At 34.6% G+C, this 16,007-nt stretch overlaps 2 protein-coding genes across 2 annotated transcripts; one reads left to right on the top strand and one right to left on the bottom strand.

The window, feature by feature from the left end:
• Positions 1-334: 334 nt before the first annotated feature.
• On the bottom strand, positions 335-4,953 carry LOC131632577 (pentatricopeptide repeat-containing protein At5g66520-like). The gene is made up of 2 exons (XM_058903315.1): positions 1,692-4,953; positions 335-1,107 (listed from the first exon to the last, which is right to left on the bottom strand). Exon 1 carries the CDS (start codon positions 4,672-4,674, stop codon positions 3,064-3,066), a length of 1,611 nt encoding a protein of 536 aa, XP_058759298.1. The 5' UTR covers positions 4,675-4,953; the 3' UTR covers positions 335-1,107; positions 1,692-3,063.
• A 6,018-nt stretch (positions 4,954-10,971) lies between these two features.
• On the top strand, positions 10,972-14,043 carry LOC131632566 (uncharacterized). Its single transcript, XM_058903306.1, has 10 exons — positions 10,972-11,112; positions 11,737-12,004; positions 12,121-12,342; positions 12,455-12,545; positions 12,634-12,772; positions 12,863-13,020; positions 13,114-13,234; positions 13,388-13,558; positions 13,659-13,727; positions 13,828-14,043. The coding sequence occupies exons 1-10, from the start codon at positions 10,972-10,974 to the stop codon at positions 14,041-14,043; spliced, it is 1,596 nt and encodes a 531-aa protein (XP_058759289.1).
• Positions 14,044-16,007: the final 1,964 nt, after the last annotated feature.

Raw genomic sequence — 16,007 nt, 5'->3', positions numbered from 1 at the left:
AGTTTGGGTGATTAGTATGTTTATGAGTAAACCAAAGTGGTTACACTATCAGGAAACCATTAAAATACTTAAATACCTTAAAGAAACTCTGAAGTTTGAGATTATTTTTCCATTTAGTACAGTTAGCAATGATGCTGAGTTGGTCTGTTAGTCAGACTCTGACTAGTGTGGAGATAGGGTGGATAGGAGAAACACAATAGGATATTTGTTTACATATTTGGGGACTTCTATTTCATGGTGCTCCAAAAAGTAACTAATAGTTGCAGTGTCTACTTGTGAAGCATATATATAGTTAGAGCTGTAATTGGTTGTCAAACTATTCGACTAATTAATTTGTTGCATGAATTGAAGTTTAGTGTGCATACACCAGTGAAGCTGTTGATTGGCAACTGATCAACCATAAGTCTTACAAAAAAATCTCGTATTGCACAAGAAGAGCAAGCATATTGACACAAAGTTCCATTTTCTGCACAATCAAATTCATAGTGGAGTGCTTGAGGTTATCTACTGCAGCACTCAAAGGCAACTTGCAAATGTTCTTACAAAGTCAATCAAGACAGATCAATTCATCAAGTTGAGGAATGATCTTGGTGTTATTTCTTTTGAGAATATGAATTAAGGGATGATATTGGTAGTAATTTATACTCTAATTTACTGTTTTACTTAGAATAATTACTATCAAGTATTAATGCAAGTTTGAGATTTGATTTAGACACTTAAGATTCATTACTCGTAGATAACCAACACTTATAATTCAGTTAGAGAATTAATGCAAGTTTGAGATTTGATTTGGTTCTAATAACTTCATCTTCTCTCTCGCTCTGAACCGTGTGGGTGTGAGGTCTGCAATGGAGTTCACATTCAACTTCAACAATAGAGTTATTGCTCCAAACACTGTTAAATAGTAATCCTCATAATTAAGTACAAAACTTAGATACAGTAAAATAACTATCGTTGGTACTGTTGTCCAATATAAAAATTATACGTGTTTATTTTCTCTCCAAAAAAACATCACGAAAATGATATCATGTCACCGTCCTCTTGATGAAAACTATGGACAACACAACCTTCACCAACTTGGTTGGCCAAAACACATTATTATACCACCTGCAATCAATTATAAACATCTGAATCATCAAACACATAGACAGAGACACTTAAATCCATGAACTGTGAGATAAAGAGGAAGAATCAGTGGTTTGCTGCTATGCTTCGTAGCACAAGTGATCTTGACCAATGGTCGTCTGAACAGAAAAATTACTACATGTTCACCACATCATGGATCTACAAGATCATCTGAGCAGAAAAATGACTACATGTTCACCACATAAACATTACACACACGCCCATAACCCGATGCCAACGAAATCATGATTTTTTTATAAGCAATGATAATTTTGAATAGAATGGAAAGAACCTAAGCACAAGATGTCTCTAAGAACACCGCCCAGAATAGGTTTATACACAAAACAAGATTATGCTACTCCACACAAAAATGCCAAAAAACTGCAATGGTACAGCTGAGAACTCCAGAAGGCAACTTTACATTTAGAATACAACTCAGCTTCCAAACCCGAAAGTTATCAACCAGATTATGACCAGCTTCGATGCAGATTATTTTGAAGCATATCGGCAACACATAAACAGAAATGGCTTTGAAAAATTAAAACCTAGAGGAAGAAAAAATGTACCTTCAAATTCCAATGAACTAGTTTTGATGATTTGAAGAATTGAACATCACCAATCAGTTAAGAAACCAAATCTTTAGAATGTTAATTTTTGAATCAAAATGTTCCAACCTTCTACGATACCAAGCCTAAATCAATATCCCTCGTGATTATCATATACAAGCATTTTTCAATTGCATTTGCTGATCAACAAATGCTCTGAACATGATTATGGTGTACACAAGAAGCCCCAAGTCAAATAAAACTCTATTTCCCCTCTAAGAAAAACACAAAATCCAGGAGCACCATACACCGTCCATTCAGATGAAAACTCTACTGGCAGAATTGTTAAATACCACTAGCGAAATTTCAAGATTTTAAAAAACGGTCCGTTACCGCAAAAACAGCCTCGACAAAACGGTATCGAAAGGTGCCGATGCAGATATCGTTATTCACCGTTTTGTGATAAAGAACAAATTGTGGTTAATTCACAACATGACGACCGCAATTATTATCGTAACACCTGTATCGACTGAAATCGCGAAAGCCTTCGCTCGACCGCACCCGTTATTTAAAACCTTGGTAATTTCTATCTTAGGTGTCTTGACTGAAAACAATTTGGTGAATAATCCCTCCCAAAAAATCCCTTGCTTGGGAGACTTGATTGACTGAGTAAGGTGTTATGGAAAATTTATCCCTTTCTTCCAAGAGCGCCAAGGACCTTCCATCCGGATGAAAATCCTACCAACATGATTGTCAAATAGAACTATATCTTGAATGATATCTCACAGGATATGCGTGAAAATGTTTTGGTAACTAAACCCTCCTTATCATTCCGTTGCTTGAAAAACCAACCCCCTTCTTCTCCTACATCATGCTACGCAGTTGAGCTGTTTTTGTGAGTAACCAGCTTCAGTTATACTCAGTCCTATTATTTCTAGCATTCTGTAAATGTCTGAAGAATGGTCATGGTCTCTGTCTCCTGCAGCAACAAAGCAATGAACTCTAGTCTCCGATGAACTCTACTCTCCGCTTCAATCAAGCTCCAACCCCCAACTTTATTGGCAACTCTCTCAACCATTAACCTTCGAACTCTAACCACATCTTCCTATTTTCTTGCTTTTGCATAGATTCCAGATAACTTAATTTATATCTTATGACCCTTGACTAAAAACGTTTTGCCGAATAATCCCTCTCAATAAATCCCTTCCTTGGGAAACCTAATTGACTGAGCAGGATGTTTTGGTTGATATTTATCCTACTGACATAACTGTTAAATAAAACAATATCTTGAATGATCTCATGGGTCGTGCATGAAAATGTTTTGGTAACTAAATCCTCCCTATCATTCCCCTGTTTCGAAAATTGAATACCTTCTTCTCTTATATCATGCTACTCAGGTGAGCTGTTTTGGTGAGTGACCAGCTTCAGTTATCCTCAGTGCTATTATTTCTAGCATTCTGTAAATGTCAGAAGAATGATCATGATCTCTGTCTCCTGCAGCAAAGCGATGAACTTTACCCTCCGCTTCAATTAAGCTCCAACCCGCAACTTTATTGGCAACTCTCTCAACCATTAACCTTCTAACTCTAACGACATCTTCCCATTTTCTTGCTTTTGCATAGATTCCAGCTAACTGCACATAATGACCATCGTGTGTCGGATCCAACTTTAACAACTTATTTCCAATTGTTTCTCCCATTTCCACCAATCCATGAATCTTACAAGCATCAAGCAATGTTGCCCACATTACAGGATCCGGTGCAACAGTCATTGTCTCAATCAACCGAACCGCTTCATCTATTAATCCCGCACGAGCCAGAAGATCAACCATGCACCCATAGTGCTCCATATCCGGTTGAATTCCATAACCATCCACCATCAACTTAAAGTAATGCCTTCCCTCACTAACAAAACCCGCCCTACTACAAGCATTTAAAACCCCAACAAAAGTCACATTCACAGGACTAAAGCCCTCACTAATAAACTCATGAAATAACTCAAGTGCTTCCTTTGCACGATCATGTGAAGCTAGCCCACAAATCATAACATTCCAAGTCCATATATCTTTCTTCAACATACGATCAAACAAGGCTCTCGACTCTTCAATGCAACCACACTTCGCATACATATCAACCAAAGCAGTCCCAATCGGTACACTTATTCGAAATCTCAAATAATCAATTGCGGAATGAATAAACCTCCCACACCCTAACAAACCCATCTGAGCAGAAGCAGAAAGCACAGTAACCAAAATAGCCTCATTGGGTCTTATCCCTTTCTCCCTCATTAACCTAAAACACTCCAACCCATCTTCCAAATCCCCATTTTGAACATACCCCATTATCATAGTACTCCAAGAAACAACATCTCTGTCCGGCATTTCATCAAACATCTTCTCCGCAACACCAACCTCTCCTTTTCTAACCAAACCAGCTAACATAGAGTTCCACGTAACAACATCACTGCAAAGGGTATCCGTATCTTCATCAAAAACCCTTTTGGAATACTCAGTCGTTGAAAAACCCTCAAAGTAAAAATGAATGAGTGCATTTCGAACAAACACATGGCGTGCGTAACCGAGCTTGATCACATGACCATGAACCTGAACACCAGGGGTAGTTGTGGACGTGAACGTGAGAGTCCTCCCCTTGGTGCATGCATGAAGGAGGAAAGTGAAGGTGTGTTGATTGGGATTGAGGAAACGACGTCGCATGGAGGAATAAAGTGAAATGGAGTTGAAAGGAGGTGAATATGATTTTGCGTGACAACGAATGATGGAGTTGAAAGCGAAAACTGTTGGGGAAGAAATTGAGTTGAAAACGGAGAGGGAGTAGTTGAGTGGGAATGTAGAGAGAGAAAGTAGAGAGAGAATGTGGAGGATGAGACGGGACTGGGATTGGCCTGAAACGATGATGTGTGCGTGGGTTAGTTTGATTTGGTGGAGTGAAGGTCGTCGTGGGAGAGAATTGAAAACGGTTTTGATTTTATGGGCAAACATAGACATAGATGAAAAAAAATTTGTTACTCTAACGATAAGGTGGCAATGGTGGTGGCTACGGATTAGGATTCACTGCAGTTGTTTTTCTCCTGTAGTCACTGCAGTTTACTCAAAATGATCTCAACCAATTTTTTAAGTTAGAAAATTTATCTTCTCTCTCCTTTCAAAAACAAGACAAGCACTCACAAAATACACTTGACTGTGTGTAACTGCAGGAATTTTGACTGCAGGCAATCCAAATACGGTGTCTACCTTGTCCGTTGATTCTAGGTATGGGAGAGAACAACGACGGTGGCTCTACTAATTACTATGTATTTGACGCAGTCCGAAGTCCGAATCACAAAGGATTAAGGTAAATTCTAGAATCCATAAAATAAATGGCGAACACCCTATATCCTTGAATTTATTTGGGTATCGGTATTCTCAACCAATCAAACATTATAATTCATTGTCATGTCATATTTTTATTTTATTTTAAATTAAATTAAATTTTTAATATAACACTAAATTTTCTTAATCGCATGTCCTACATGTCCTCCTTTTCTTGTTGATCAAACATTTGATCTTTGACTCTCTTCCATTACAACGATAACACTTGTCTCCGGTGGGTTTAACATATAAATTATTCTGCCTTTGGATTGGTGTTTTACCCTGTTAGACACCATTAGGGTTGATAGTCCCCTTACTCTCAAGGTTGGAATCTTTGATTGCTGCACTCTTTTTCTTGTCGTATAACCCTTCAAAGCTAGATTGGATGCCTCAACCATGGTCCATACAAATTGTAAACTCATATTCTCATGCAAGGATCCCTTTAAGCCATTGATGTATCATGCCACTTTCTGGCTCTCTGATTCTCCCAATTCATTATGCTTAGAGAAACGCATGAACTTAGCTACGTATTATGTTTTAGTTCTATTTTCCTGAACACACTCAATATACATCTTATAAAGAATTTGCTCATAATCCTCCGGTAAAAACTGCTCAAACATCAATTGTTTCATTTTCTGCTAAGATCTGACTGACCCTTTGCTTTGCTTTGAACAACAAAATTATCGCACCAAACATCAACTGTACTCTTTAGCCTGATCGCCACCATCCTAACTTTCTTGTTCTCGGGGACATCTATAACATCGAAGAACCTGTCAATGTCGATTTGAAAATCTAGAAACTTATCCACTCAGATTATTCCGTAGAATAATGGAATATCACCCTTCACTCGATAGCCATGGTTATTTTGTCGATTCCCTTGATCAACCTCTTTCTCGTAGTGTTCTTTTTCTTTAGAACTCGATTTTTCAGCAAAAATAGTACAATTGTTTCCACCCTGCAGTATCCCAATTGGTTCCCTTCTCTTATAACACCATCAACTTCATGTGTAGGGACAAATGGTCCTTCTTTCACACTTTTCAAAATACCCCAATTCATCCCTTCTATGAAAATTTTCATTTTCTCTTTCCACAAATTATACCTTTCTCCATTTAAGGATAAAGGTTTGTTTAGTGAATAGCTTGAAGAAAATTTTTCCTCCTGAGACGATTAGTCCTTAACAGGATTTAGGCTCTGATACCAGTTGTTGGATAAGTTACTTTAAACATAAGAGGGGGGTTAATTCTGGTATTTAAAATTCATGATTAATTTTGTACCTTTCTCAATTAAGATCGTATTAGTAATTTAGGTTGAGTAATTGATAGTGAAAATAAAATACTAAAAGTAAATTAAGGAAATTAAAAGGAAAGGGTTAGAGAAGTTACATCAGAGACTTATACAAGTTTGATCGAACTTTGGCCTAGTCCTTTCTCCAAGAGGTCTTCTAGAGATTTTGACTATAAACTTTGAGTTTTAAAGGTTATGCCCACGAACCTTAATACAATCTGATCTTGAGATTTTTACAAGCTTATCCCCAGCGAATGAAAACTTTTATCCCAGGATAAGCTAACGAACCATTTAGAGATTTATGACTTATCGCAATAACCAAAACAAAGCTTATTCCCATAAAGTTTAAGAAACTAAATACAAAGATTTTATGGAAGGTTTATCTCAAGAACCAAACTCGATCTTTTAAGATTATTGCACCCTTAATAATATAAACGACCAACACAATCACTTATGAAAATTCCTTTCTCACAAGCAAGGTTTCAATTACTAGCACTAAGGCAATATGAATTGAAAGAAAATATTTTCTAGAGATAGAGAGAAGGAGATTAAAGAGATAAATTACAATGAAATATGAAAACGTTAGAAAGTGGTGTATTTTGAAGTGAGAGTGTGTCTTCTTTTTATAGTAGCAGAAATAGAAATTATCCATTGGCTAAAATAATGATCTAATTGATTAGCATAAAGCTTTAATCGGTTAGACAACTCATTTTTAATCGAATAAACAAGCCCAAAAAGGAAGTTTTAGATATAGAGTCGTTGCAAGTCATTAATGTATTTTCCTTATCATTTGACTAATTGTTTAGCATTCTTTTAATTGATAGCTCAATGTGCTAATTGATTAGATGGCTCATAAATATTTTGTCAATCGATTGACACAACTTTCCAATCGAGTGGTTAGTTTTAAAATGGTTTGAAAAAATTTGAACAACTTTTTAATCACTTGTCTTGGCTTAGAAAATGATTAATAAGTTTAAGCACATTTGAGAAAATATTTTGAGGCATCTGTGTGTGTGTGTGTGTGTGTGAGAGAGAGAGTTGCCTTTGCACTCTTAAGCTACTTCATTACTTTTACAATACTCGGGTCACTTAGACAGACACACAGACATGACCTAGAAAACATTTACACCTTTCTCTAAAACTTCAAGACTTTTGCTAGATAGTTCTAATTATACGTGCACTTTGATCTTGAGTTCTTTTAATGAGTCATAAGATAATTTCTTTGGTTATATTCTCATCATCGAGATTGAAAGCTATTGTCATGTGTTGTCGTCATCAAAATTTCAGATGTTGAACTTTTATCTTCATCCTCTGATTTACAAGAGTTTGCAAATCAATTTTCTTACCCGGTAAAGAAGGCTCATCATTCAACAAGTGGCCATAATCCAGGTGCTCAGCCAATTGAGAGATCATTCCCCCAACTGAAATCTCTCCACAAGAAGCATTACCAACTTGCTTCAGGTGGTTAGCAGCAAAAGCAGCGACATTCACCCGGCTTACCTCAAGCATGTTATGCAACAAAAATAGCTCTCTTTTCGCACAGACCCCTGTACTATCCCCCCTCCCAAACAAGGTGAAAGCCAAACCTTTCTGAGCATAACGGAAACAAGGGTTATGAATCCCCGAGGCCTTAGCCTTGCTTGGATTGTACCCAGCTGCACCTGTAATGGCTTCCCAGAATTCACAGGCAGGAAAAGTTTCAGGGGGGGCGCCTGGTCCAGAGGACGGTAATTTCAGTGCCTCCCCTACCTCTTCCACAGACAACACATGCTTATGCCCAAACATATAAAACTCTAAATCACCAAAGTACTCCATTTCGGAGCCATTCCATTTGTGTCTCAATTTTAGGCCCAATAAATCTAACAACTCCAATTAAATCAAAATATCACTTTTATTAATATTCCAACAATATAATAAATTCCGACTTGTAAATAATATTATTCTTCGACCATCCGACTAAAATCCGACCTTTACTTAATAAATTCAAATACGCTTCTTAAAATAACACCGACAATCCATATTCGACCATATCCAATCTTTAAATCCTTCGATAATTTAATTAACCAATTTAATTAAATTCGGGGCGTTACATGGTTCGTGTCAAGAAACACGACATTCAGCAATCGAGTTCTGTTTCTACTTTGGCAGCTCCACTATCTCATGGAAAAGCAAAAAAAAACTAATATATAGTTTCACAATCATCTTCTGAAGCTGAATATTGTGCCTTAGCGAACGACACTTGTGAAGCTCAATGGTTGCCCTTTCTTTTTGTTCGTAACTTCGACATTACTCATAATCAACCAGTAATAATTTTTGCAATAACCGATCTACTATACACATCGCCAACAACCCGATTTTTTTAGGAACAGATAAATCATATATAGATGGACTACCACATTGTTCGTGATAAAGTCCGAGATAATATCATTTATCTCATGCTCATTCATTCTTCTAAACAAGTTGCCGATTTATTCATAAAGGGCCTCAACTTTGGCCTTTTCTTTGCTCTGTTTCTAAACTTGGATTGAACAGCATACACTCCGGTTTGAGGAAGGTCTTAAAATAAAAAGATTTTCTTTACAGACCCCCTATAGGGAGAACCTCCAGCGAAAATCCAAAAATACCCCTACTTCTGAAATGCAATTCCGAAGTAATTTTTTTCTAGATTTTCCTAGAATTCAGAGATGCATCTCCAAAAAAAATTGGGATTTTGATTATTTCGGAGATGCATCTCCGAAACACCAAAAAATTGGGATTTTGATTAATTCGGAAATGCATATCCAAAAAAAACCCCAAAAAATGATCAGAGGTTTTTTCGAATATGCATATCCGAAAATATCCCAAAAATTAAAAATTTTTGGGATATTGATTAATTCATATATTATAAAATTGATATAATTTATAAGTTATAAATAATAATGATAATTATACTGTTGATATTTCTATTATAATTTCAATTAAAATTAATAAATAAATTTCATATTAATAATTACTAAAACTATAACTAATACACAATAATTATTATAGAAAAAATAAATACATTAATAATTATTCAGCAAAATTTTAAAATAAAAGAGATCAAATAAGAATAAAATTATTTACTATTTTATTCATATTTTAATATAAATTTCAAATTACATAATTTTTTAAAATATTAAATAAAAATAAAAAATATAAAAATAATTTTAATAATTAATTATGATAAAAAATTATTTTTCATTTAGTTTAAAAAAATAAAAAGAAAATTTGTCTTAATTTTATTTAATGAATAAATAAAGTATATATTTAATTTTATATAATTCAAAATTTACTTATGAAATTAGAATATTTTTAATTTATATAAGTTAGTAAAATAATTTTTAACTCTAAAATTGTTTAGGAAATTTTGTTTATAAAATGATTTTTTTATAACTATAAAATTGTTTTTGAAAATTAGTTTATAAAATAATTTATTTTATGTATCATAAAAAAATAGAAAATAAATATCTTTATTATTATTATTATTATTAATTTTTTTATATAAAAATAAAATGTTAATTTAAATATTTATTAGGTTAATATTATTATTATTATTATATCTTGATTATAATGATATATATTTTATAATATATTTTAATTAATACAAGTAATTATACTATTAATTGTATTGATTCACATTGATTTTAATTTTTTAATAATTATTGAATTTTTTCGGAAATGCATATCCGAAACATTCCTAGACTAAAAATTAGAATATTTTGGATATACATCTCCGAAGGCACTCGCTCTCTAAAAAAAATTGATTTCGGAAATGCATCTCTGAAAACTCTTTTTTTTTTTGTGTTTTTGGAAATACATCTCCGAAAACACCTTTTTTTTTGTGTTTTCGGAAGTGTACTTCCGAAATCAACTTTTTTTCAGAAAAAAGTGATTTCGGAGATGCATCTCCGAAATATAAGGACATTTTGAAAATTTCGCCACAGATTTTCAAGAAGGCAGGGGTCTTTAAAGAAATTCTCAAAATAAATAGGCTTTCTTATTTTTATATTTGAGCCTAGCTAGTAAGAGAGTTATGTAAAGCCCAATTTCATAGGGTGTAGTGAGAAAATGCATTATCATAGACAATCTACTATCCTAACCATTACTATAAGATTGACCACTTTTCCTAATCTACCCTTCTACTAAAATAACTTTACACTACTCAAAGGCTATTTCAGTAAATAACTAATCATACTAGACTTTGTTCCTTTTTGTTTGCTAGATACAATTTTGCCCCTTCTTTGAGTATAGCACCACGTTAACTAATAATATTTAACCAAGGATAACAATGTAACAAACTATCTATTTTGGACACATCCATGCCAAGTGTTTGCTATTCATTGGTTCCTACATAAATTTCACTTTTTTCTCTTCCCTCCTTCCTAAACACTTACGGTGGTACCACTGACTTTCCTTTTCTTCTTAACACTCAAACCAGTCTTAACACTCTTCCTTTTGCAATCTCTCTCCAAGCAAGCGAAGTCATATCTCCCTCTCTCCCAGCGCACTCATCTCCTTCCTCAAGGTTGTTCTTTTTGGGTTTTGATATAACGTTGTGCTAACGTACTTGACCATGCCTTTGCCTCAGTTTATAATACATTTGCTTTTTTTATACAGACTCCTTCAAGAACAATGTCAAGGGCTCCGATATTCATCAAGGATTTGGTCAAAGGAAACCAAGTTTGGAAGATGCAAATAAGGGTTGTTGATTTGTGGGTCGTTAAGGAGAAAACCGGGCAGAAACACATCGAGTTGGTCATTCAGGATGTGAAGGTTTGATTATCTTTATCTCAAATTGCTCTATCTTTGTCTATTATTTGTAAACTTTGCTGCCGTGTGTTGTTGGTTTCTTTGTAACATGAATCTGTGTGTTATTTTTGTCTGTTCTTGGAGTGTTTTATTTTTTGTCTATATGGCTTGGAAACTCTGAATCTGTGTGTCTAATGTTTTTGTTACCTCAGAGGATATAGCTACAAAAGCATTAGCTATTCATATTATTAACCATTACTCTGAATCTGTGGGTCTCTTTCAAATGTATCCTGAAAATCTAGCAACTTTTATTCTAATCTATCTATGCTGCCCAATGATGTAAAATGAAGAATCTTGTGTGTGTTTTGTGATATCTATCTATCTGTAAATGGTCTACATCATTTGTTGTAGCTATATGAGAAAGAAGGCGATGTCTTTCCTTTTTTTTTCCTCTGTGCTGAAGTTATTGTTATTATTGCAAAAGGAGTTTCTGCTATGCTCTCATTGTAAGAAAGTTTTTTGCTATGCTTAATGAATACATATTGTATTACTATAGTGTGTTGTTGCAGAAACTCAACATCTATATTTTGGAAACTCTGAATCTTTGTGTCTAATGTTTTATTCATCTTTTGGCCTTGATTGGCACAGGGTGATCAAATTCACGTCACCACCCGTAGCCGAGATTTCAAAGATTGGATTGATCAAGTGAAAGAACATGAAACATATACACTTCATAATGGAGAGCCTATTGTTAATGATGGAACCTTAAAAGTTTGTTCTAACCCACTCAAGATTGTCTTCAATGGAGGGACTGCGATGACAAATGTGGCGTTTCCCGACATACCCCATCACAAATACAACTTTCACCCTATAGACAACTTTCTCAAAGGAAGCTTCAAGGCTGATATGCTTTATGGTGAGTATGCAAATTAGCATATAGGTTGTTTTTTATTTGTATACTTACCAACTTAGCATATGCATATAGGTTGTCTCTTTGGCCTTTCTCTAACCTAATAATAACTTAAATTGCAGATGTCATAGGTGTTTTACATGAAGTGCTTAGGACACAGATGGGAGGAGATGGTAGGAAGTCTTGCGTGAATATCACTTTACGTGATGTTGAAGGAAACGTGATTGAGGTTGTGTTATGGGATGATTATTGCAAGCAATTCTCGAGCTACAATACCTCTGGCACACAGAAAAAAAGTCCTACAATCATTGTCTTGACACATGCATGGTGCAAGCCAAACAAAGGTTTAATCAAATATTTTCCTAATCAGTTTTTCAATGATGCATCACACTAAACTTAAGCATTATTATATCTTTCAAAATGTTTCTTAACATGTAAGTTTATTATGTACAACAGTTTATGGTTTACCATCTCTCTCTAATGCATGGAATGGTTCTCGACTTCTCATTAACTTGGAACATCCACAAGTGGAAGAATTCAGAACTAGGTAATTCCAACTGTTGCTAAAGTATCATGGTTACTTATTGAAACTTCAATTGAAAACATCTACAATGTCAAACTGTTTCCACTTTCAGCTTTGGTGCAAATGATTCATCCAATGCCCCTGCGCTTTCCTTGTCCTTAACCTGTGATTCATCTCTTCAATCCGCTAACAAGAATTGGAAGAGTCTCGACGAGGTCAAAAGTATCCGTGCAATTGCTGAGTTAAAAAAGGTTTGTCTTTTTTAAATGTTCTTGCATAATATGCCATATAATACTGCATTGGATATTCAATTATGACATGTTACTGTTTTTACCCTTAAGGATTGTTTTGCAACCACTATTGGAACTACAAAGTATTTCAAAGCTTCAAAGTTTGGCTGGTTTTTTGAAGCATGCCCAGGCTGTAAAACTTCTAACAAGTCACTCGGTGATAAGTTTGAATGTTCGTGCGGAATTACCAATGTTGAACCTGTGACTAAGTAAGTCATTTATAACTTAAACTACATATAGTGAACATTCTGATTGTTTAAGCATTATCAAGTCGCTAACATTGATGTTTCCTTTTCTTTTAGATTCAAAATTGAGGTTGAGGTTGTGTATGATAATTACGATGGTACTTTTGCTTTTTGGGACAAGGATGTTATTCCTTACACAAAATTGAGTGCGAAGGAACTGAAACAAGTTATGAAGGAGGTAATAGTCTTCTCATTTGTTTTATATTTTTTATCATTTCACTTGGACCAGGAACTAATACACGAAAATGACTAAATAATAATCTTCTCTGTTTTTCTTACATGATTCCAATTATATGCAAAACTGATGTTAGTTTTTTGTTACCATGGTTAGGCTGGAGAGGATAACCCTAAGATTTGGCCTGCACATCTCGATGTACTGTTGAATAAAGACTTGGTCTTCCGCGTCAAGTATCAATCTGATTTTGAGCAATTCTCTATTGTGGCTATACTTCACGATGACAATTTATACGAAAAGTTTGACAACTACCTCACACCTAATGAGGTACTATTTTAGTCTTTATAACATTACATGTTAATTAAATTCATTCGTGACATAGAATTTGTAAGTTCTAACAAAAAAAATATCTGTTGAATTCTTGCAGATAGACTCAATTGCTGCTGTTAAAGAAATTCCGGCGGATGGTCATACTGAGGAGCCAATCACCGCTAATGTAAGCCATTTAATACAACATCTCAGCCTTTAATAATTTCAATGCAACTGCATCACCAAACAATGCACCAATGCTCATGTTTTCCCTTTTGCATAACTAGGGAACACACACTTCTGAACCAACAGATTCTGCTCCAATATCCGTCGCTGGCAACAATTCAGGGAGTCCAACTGCCAGCTCCAGCACTACTCCAGCCAAGAGGTTTGCTCCATCAACCTCTATCAATGATGCCATGTTGTCTGAAGAAATCACACCCAAGCAGTCTGCCACTAAAGCCAAGTCTATCAGGAAGACTAAGCTTATAAAGAAGGAGTAAACTGGTGGGCCTACCTCTGATGTTTTGGTTCCTTTTTGATGCATAACTTTATTTGACACCCTTTTTGTAAGGAGATTATCCAAATATTAAGTATGTTGTTAGTTAATTCGCGTCGTTATGCATGTTTTTACCCGTACTTTAACTCCTAACCTCATAGTTAGGTATTTGTAATGATGATATTCAGTTGCAAACTTAATTTAATTGCCATTATCTATATGCCTAAACTACTGAGTATTAGTCACACAAGTGTTGAATTATGAAATGCAAATTTTACAAGTTTTATTGCTTCGACCTTTTGCATATACTTTTCCTTGCAACCTCATTTAGTTTTTTGTAGCTTAAGTCTTTCAACCACCAATGACAGCACCCAATATGTATGACAGTATTTATATAATGTTCTTTGGCCTGTTATTTTTTTTGGTATTACACTGACCATCACAAAGCATATAATGAGTATAAGTTAAGTCATTTTTAGATGTATATGCCCGATGAATATAAAACTATTCATATAATTACATGACACACATTTATGTTGATTAATAGTAGACTATTTTCTGTTTTAAAATTTCACCCTGCAATAGCTCAAACATTATTTCACCACAATTTTTAGATGTTTCAGCCCAATGATCTGTTTTGTGTTTGCCTCCCATATCTTTGTGGTTTATTTAAGTTTTATATAATATCTGCATTGGTAACTGCATCAACCTTACTCCTGTCCTTTTCACTGCTGCAGCTATGGTATAAACAAAGACCTATTGACTTTGGCCAGAGTTTTGGGAAAATAAATCCTCCAAGGTCTCTTCAAACATAAATGCTAAGGATACTGACCCGAGGTAATAAACCCACTGAATGCTCTTTATGCTTATTTTATCATTCACTTTATTAGTAGGTATATTTAGATACATGGTTTGGAACGAGTTTTAATTGATTTAGCCTAAATACTTTCTGTGTTTGCCTCCCATTTCTGCGTACTTTTGTTCAAATTGTGTGACCTGTCATTTTCTCCGCAGGCTGTCCTTTCACTGCTGTAGATATGGGAGCAGCAGCACCTATTGACTTTGGCCATTGGATTGGGAAAATATTGAGTACAATGTCACTTCAACCTTAAATGCTAAAGATACTTCCCCAAGGTAACAAACCCACTCTTTGCACTTTATGCTGCATTTATGATTAACTTTATTTGTTGGGATATTTGTATCCTACGTTTTCCATGCACAGTCAAATAAATATTCTTTGTTTAAGGGGATGAAACCACTCAATGTTCATACTCTTTGCACAGCTGGCTGGCAGTCTGACATGTATGGTGCAGACTACTTTTTTAAATAGCTTGGCAGCCTCCTATCTAAATGTGTTATTAGTTCCAACTGCTAACAATATCAACTAGATATCATGATTACTTGTAGGTGATTGGAGTGCAATATATAAATAGCAAAAAAACTAACTAAATTACCTTTGCAATACAGATTACCTCCATATTGGTCATTTATTTTTAACACTGCCAACTTACATAACTAGATTAACTCGAAATTGGTCATATGTTTAGACCCATTCTTTATTACATTACTACATAAGTCATATGTTTACCAGACTTAGCTGAACATACAATGTAACAATGGAATAGACCTTGCAGCTATATTATTTCCAACAATTTGGACCAAACTATTAAATAAGTTATGTTACAATGTTAGAGATATTGTTGACTTCAAATAAAGATGCTATACCATTAATTCCAGATCATCCAACTAAATAAAATATATTCCTTTAAAACTAACATTATTTTATTATTAATTAAATAACTGATATTCTATTAGAAACTAACATTATCATATTTAAAAATTAAGAAAAAAACAACACCTGATTTTACACCTTGGAAATCAAGGCTTCTTCTGGTGCTTTGTGGATGTTGTCTTCCAATTGCTTCCGCACGAGCATAGGCTGCTAACTATTAATCATCTGCAATTGAC

This window comes from Vicia villosa, unplaced genomic scaffold (assembly GCF_029867415.1).
Source record: "Vicia villosa cultivar HV-30 ecotype Madison, WI unplaced genomic scaffold, Vvil1.0 ctg.000966F_1_1, whole genome shotgun sequence".
Classification (NCBI taxonomy): domain Eukaryota; kingdom Viridiplantae; phylum Streptophyta; class Magnoliopsida; order Fabales; family Fabaceae; genus Vicia; species Vicia villosa.
The sequence above is the reverse complement of the archived record's forward strand: the minus strand, read 5'-3'. Positions and strand labels throughout refer to the sequence as shown.

What these genes read in the sequence shown, in the direction of transcription:
- LOC131632577 (XM_058903315.1), bottom strand. Translation starts at nt 4,674, where the DNA reads ATGTCTATGTTTGCCCATAAAATCAAAACCGTTTTCAATTCTCTCCCA.
- LOC131632566 (XM_058903306.1), top strand. Translation starts at nt 10,972, where the DNA reads ATGTCAAGGGCTCCGATATTCATCAAGGATTTGGTCAAAGGAAACCAA. An exon ending in CAAGGCTGATATGCTTTATG is followed by an intron (nt 12,005 to 12,120) that starts GTGAGTATGCAA and finishes CTTAAATTGCAG; the next exon opens with ATGTCATAGGTGTTTTACAT. An exon ending in CAATTGCTGAGTTAAAAAAG is followed by an intron (nt 12,773 to 12,862) that starts GTTTGTCTTTTT and finishes TTTACCCTTAAG; the next exon opens with GATTGTTTTGCAACCACTAT.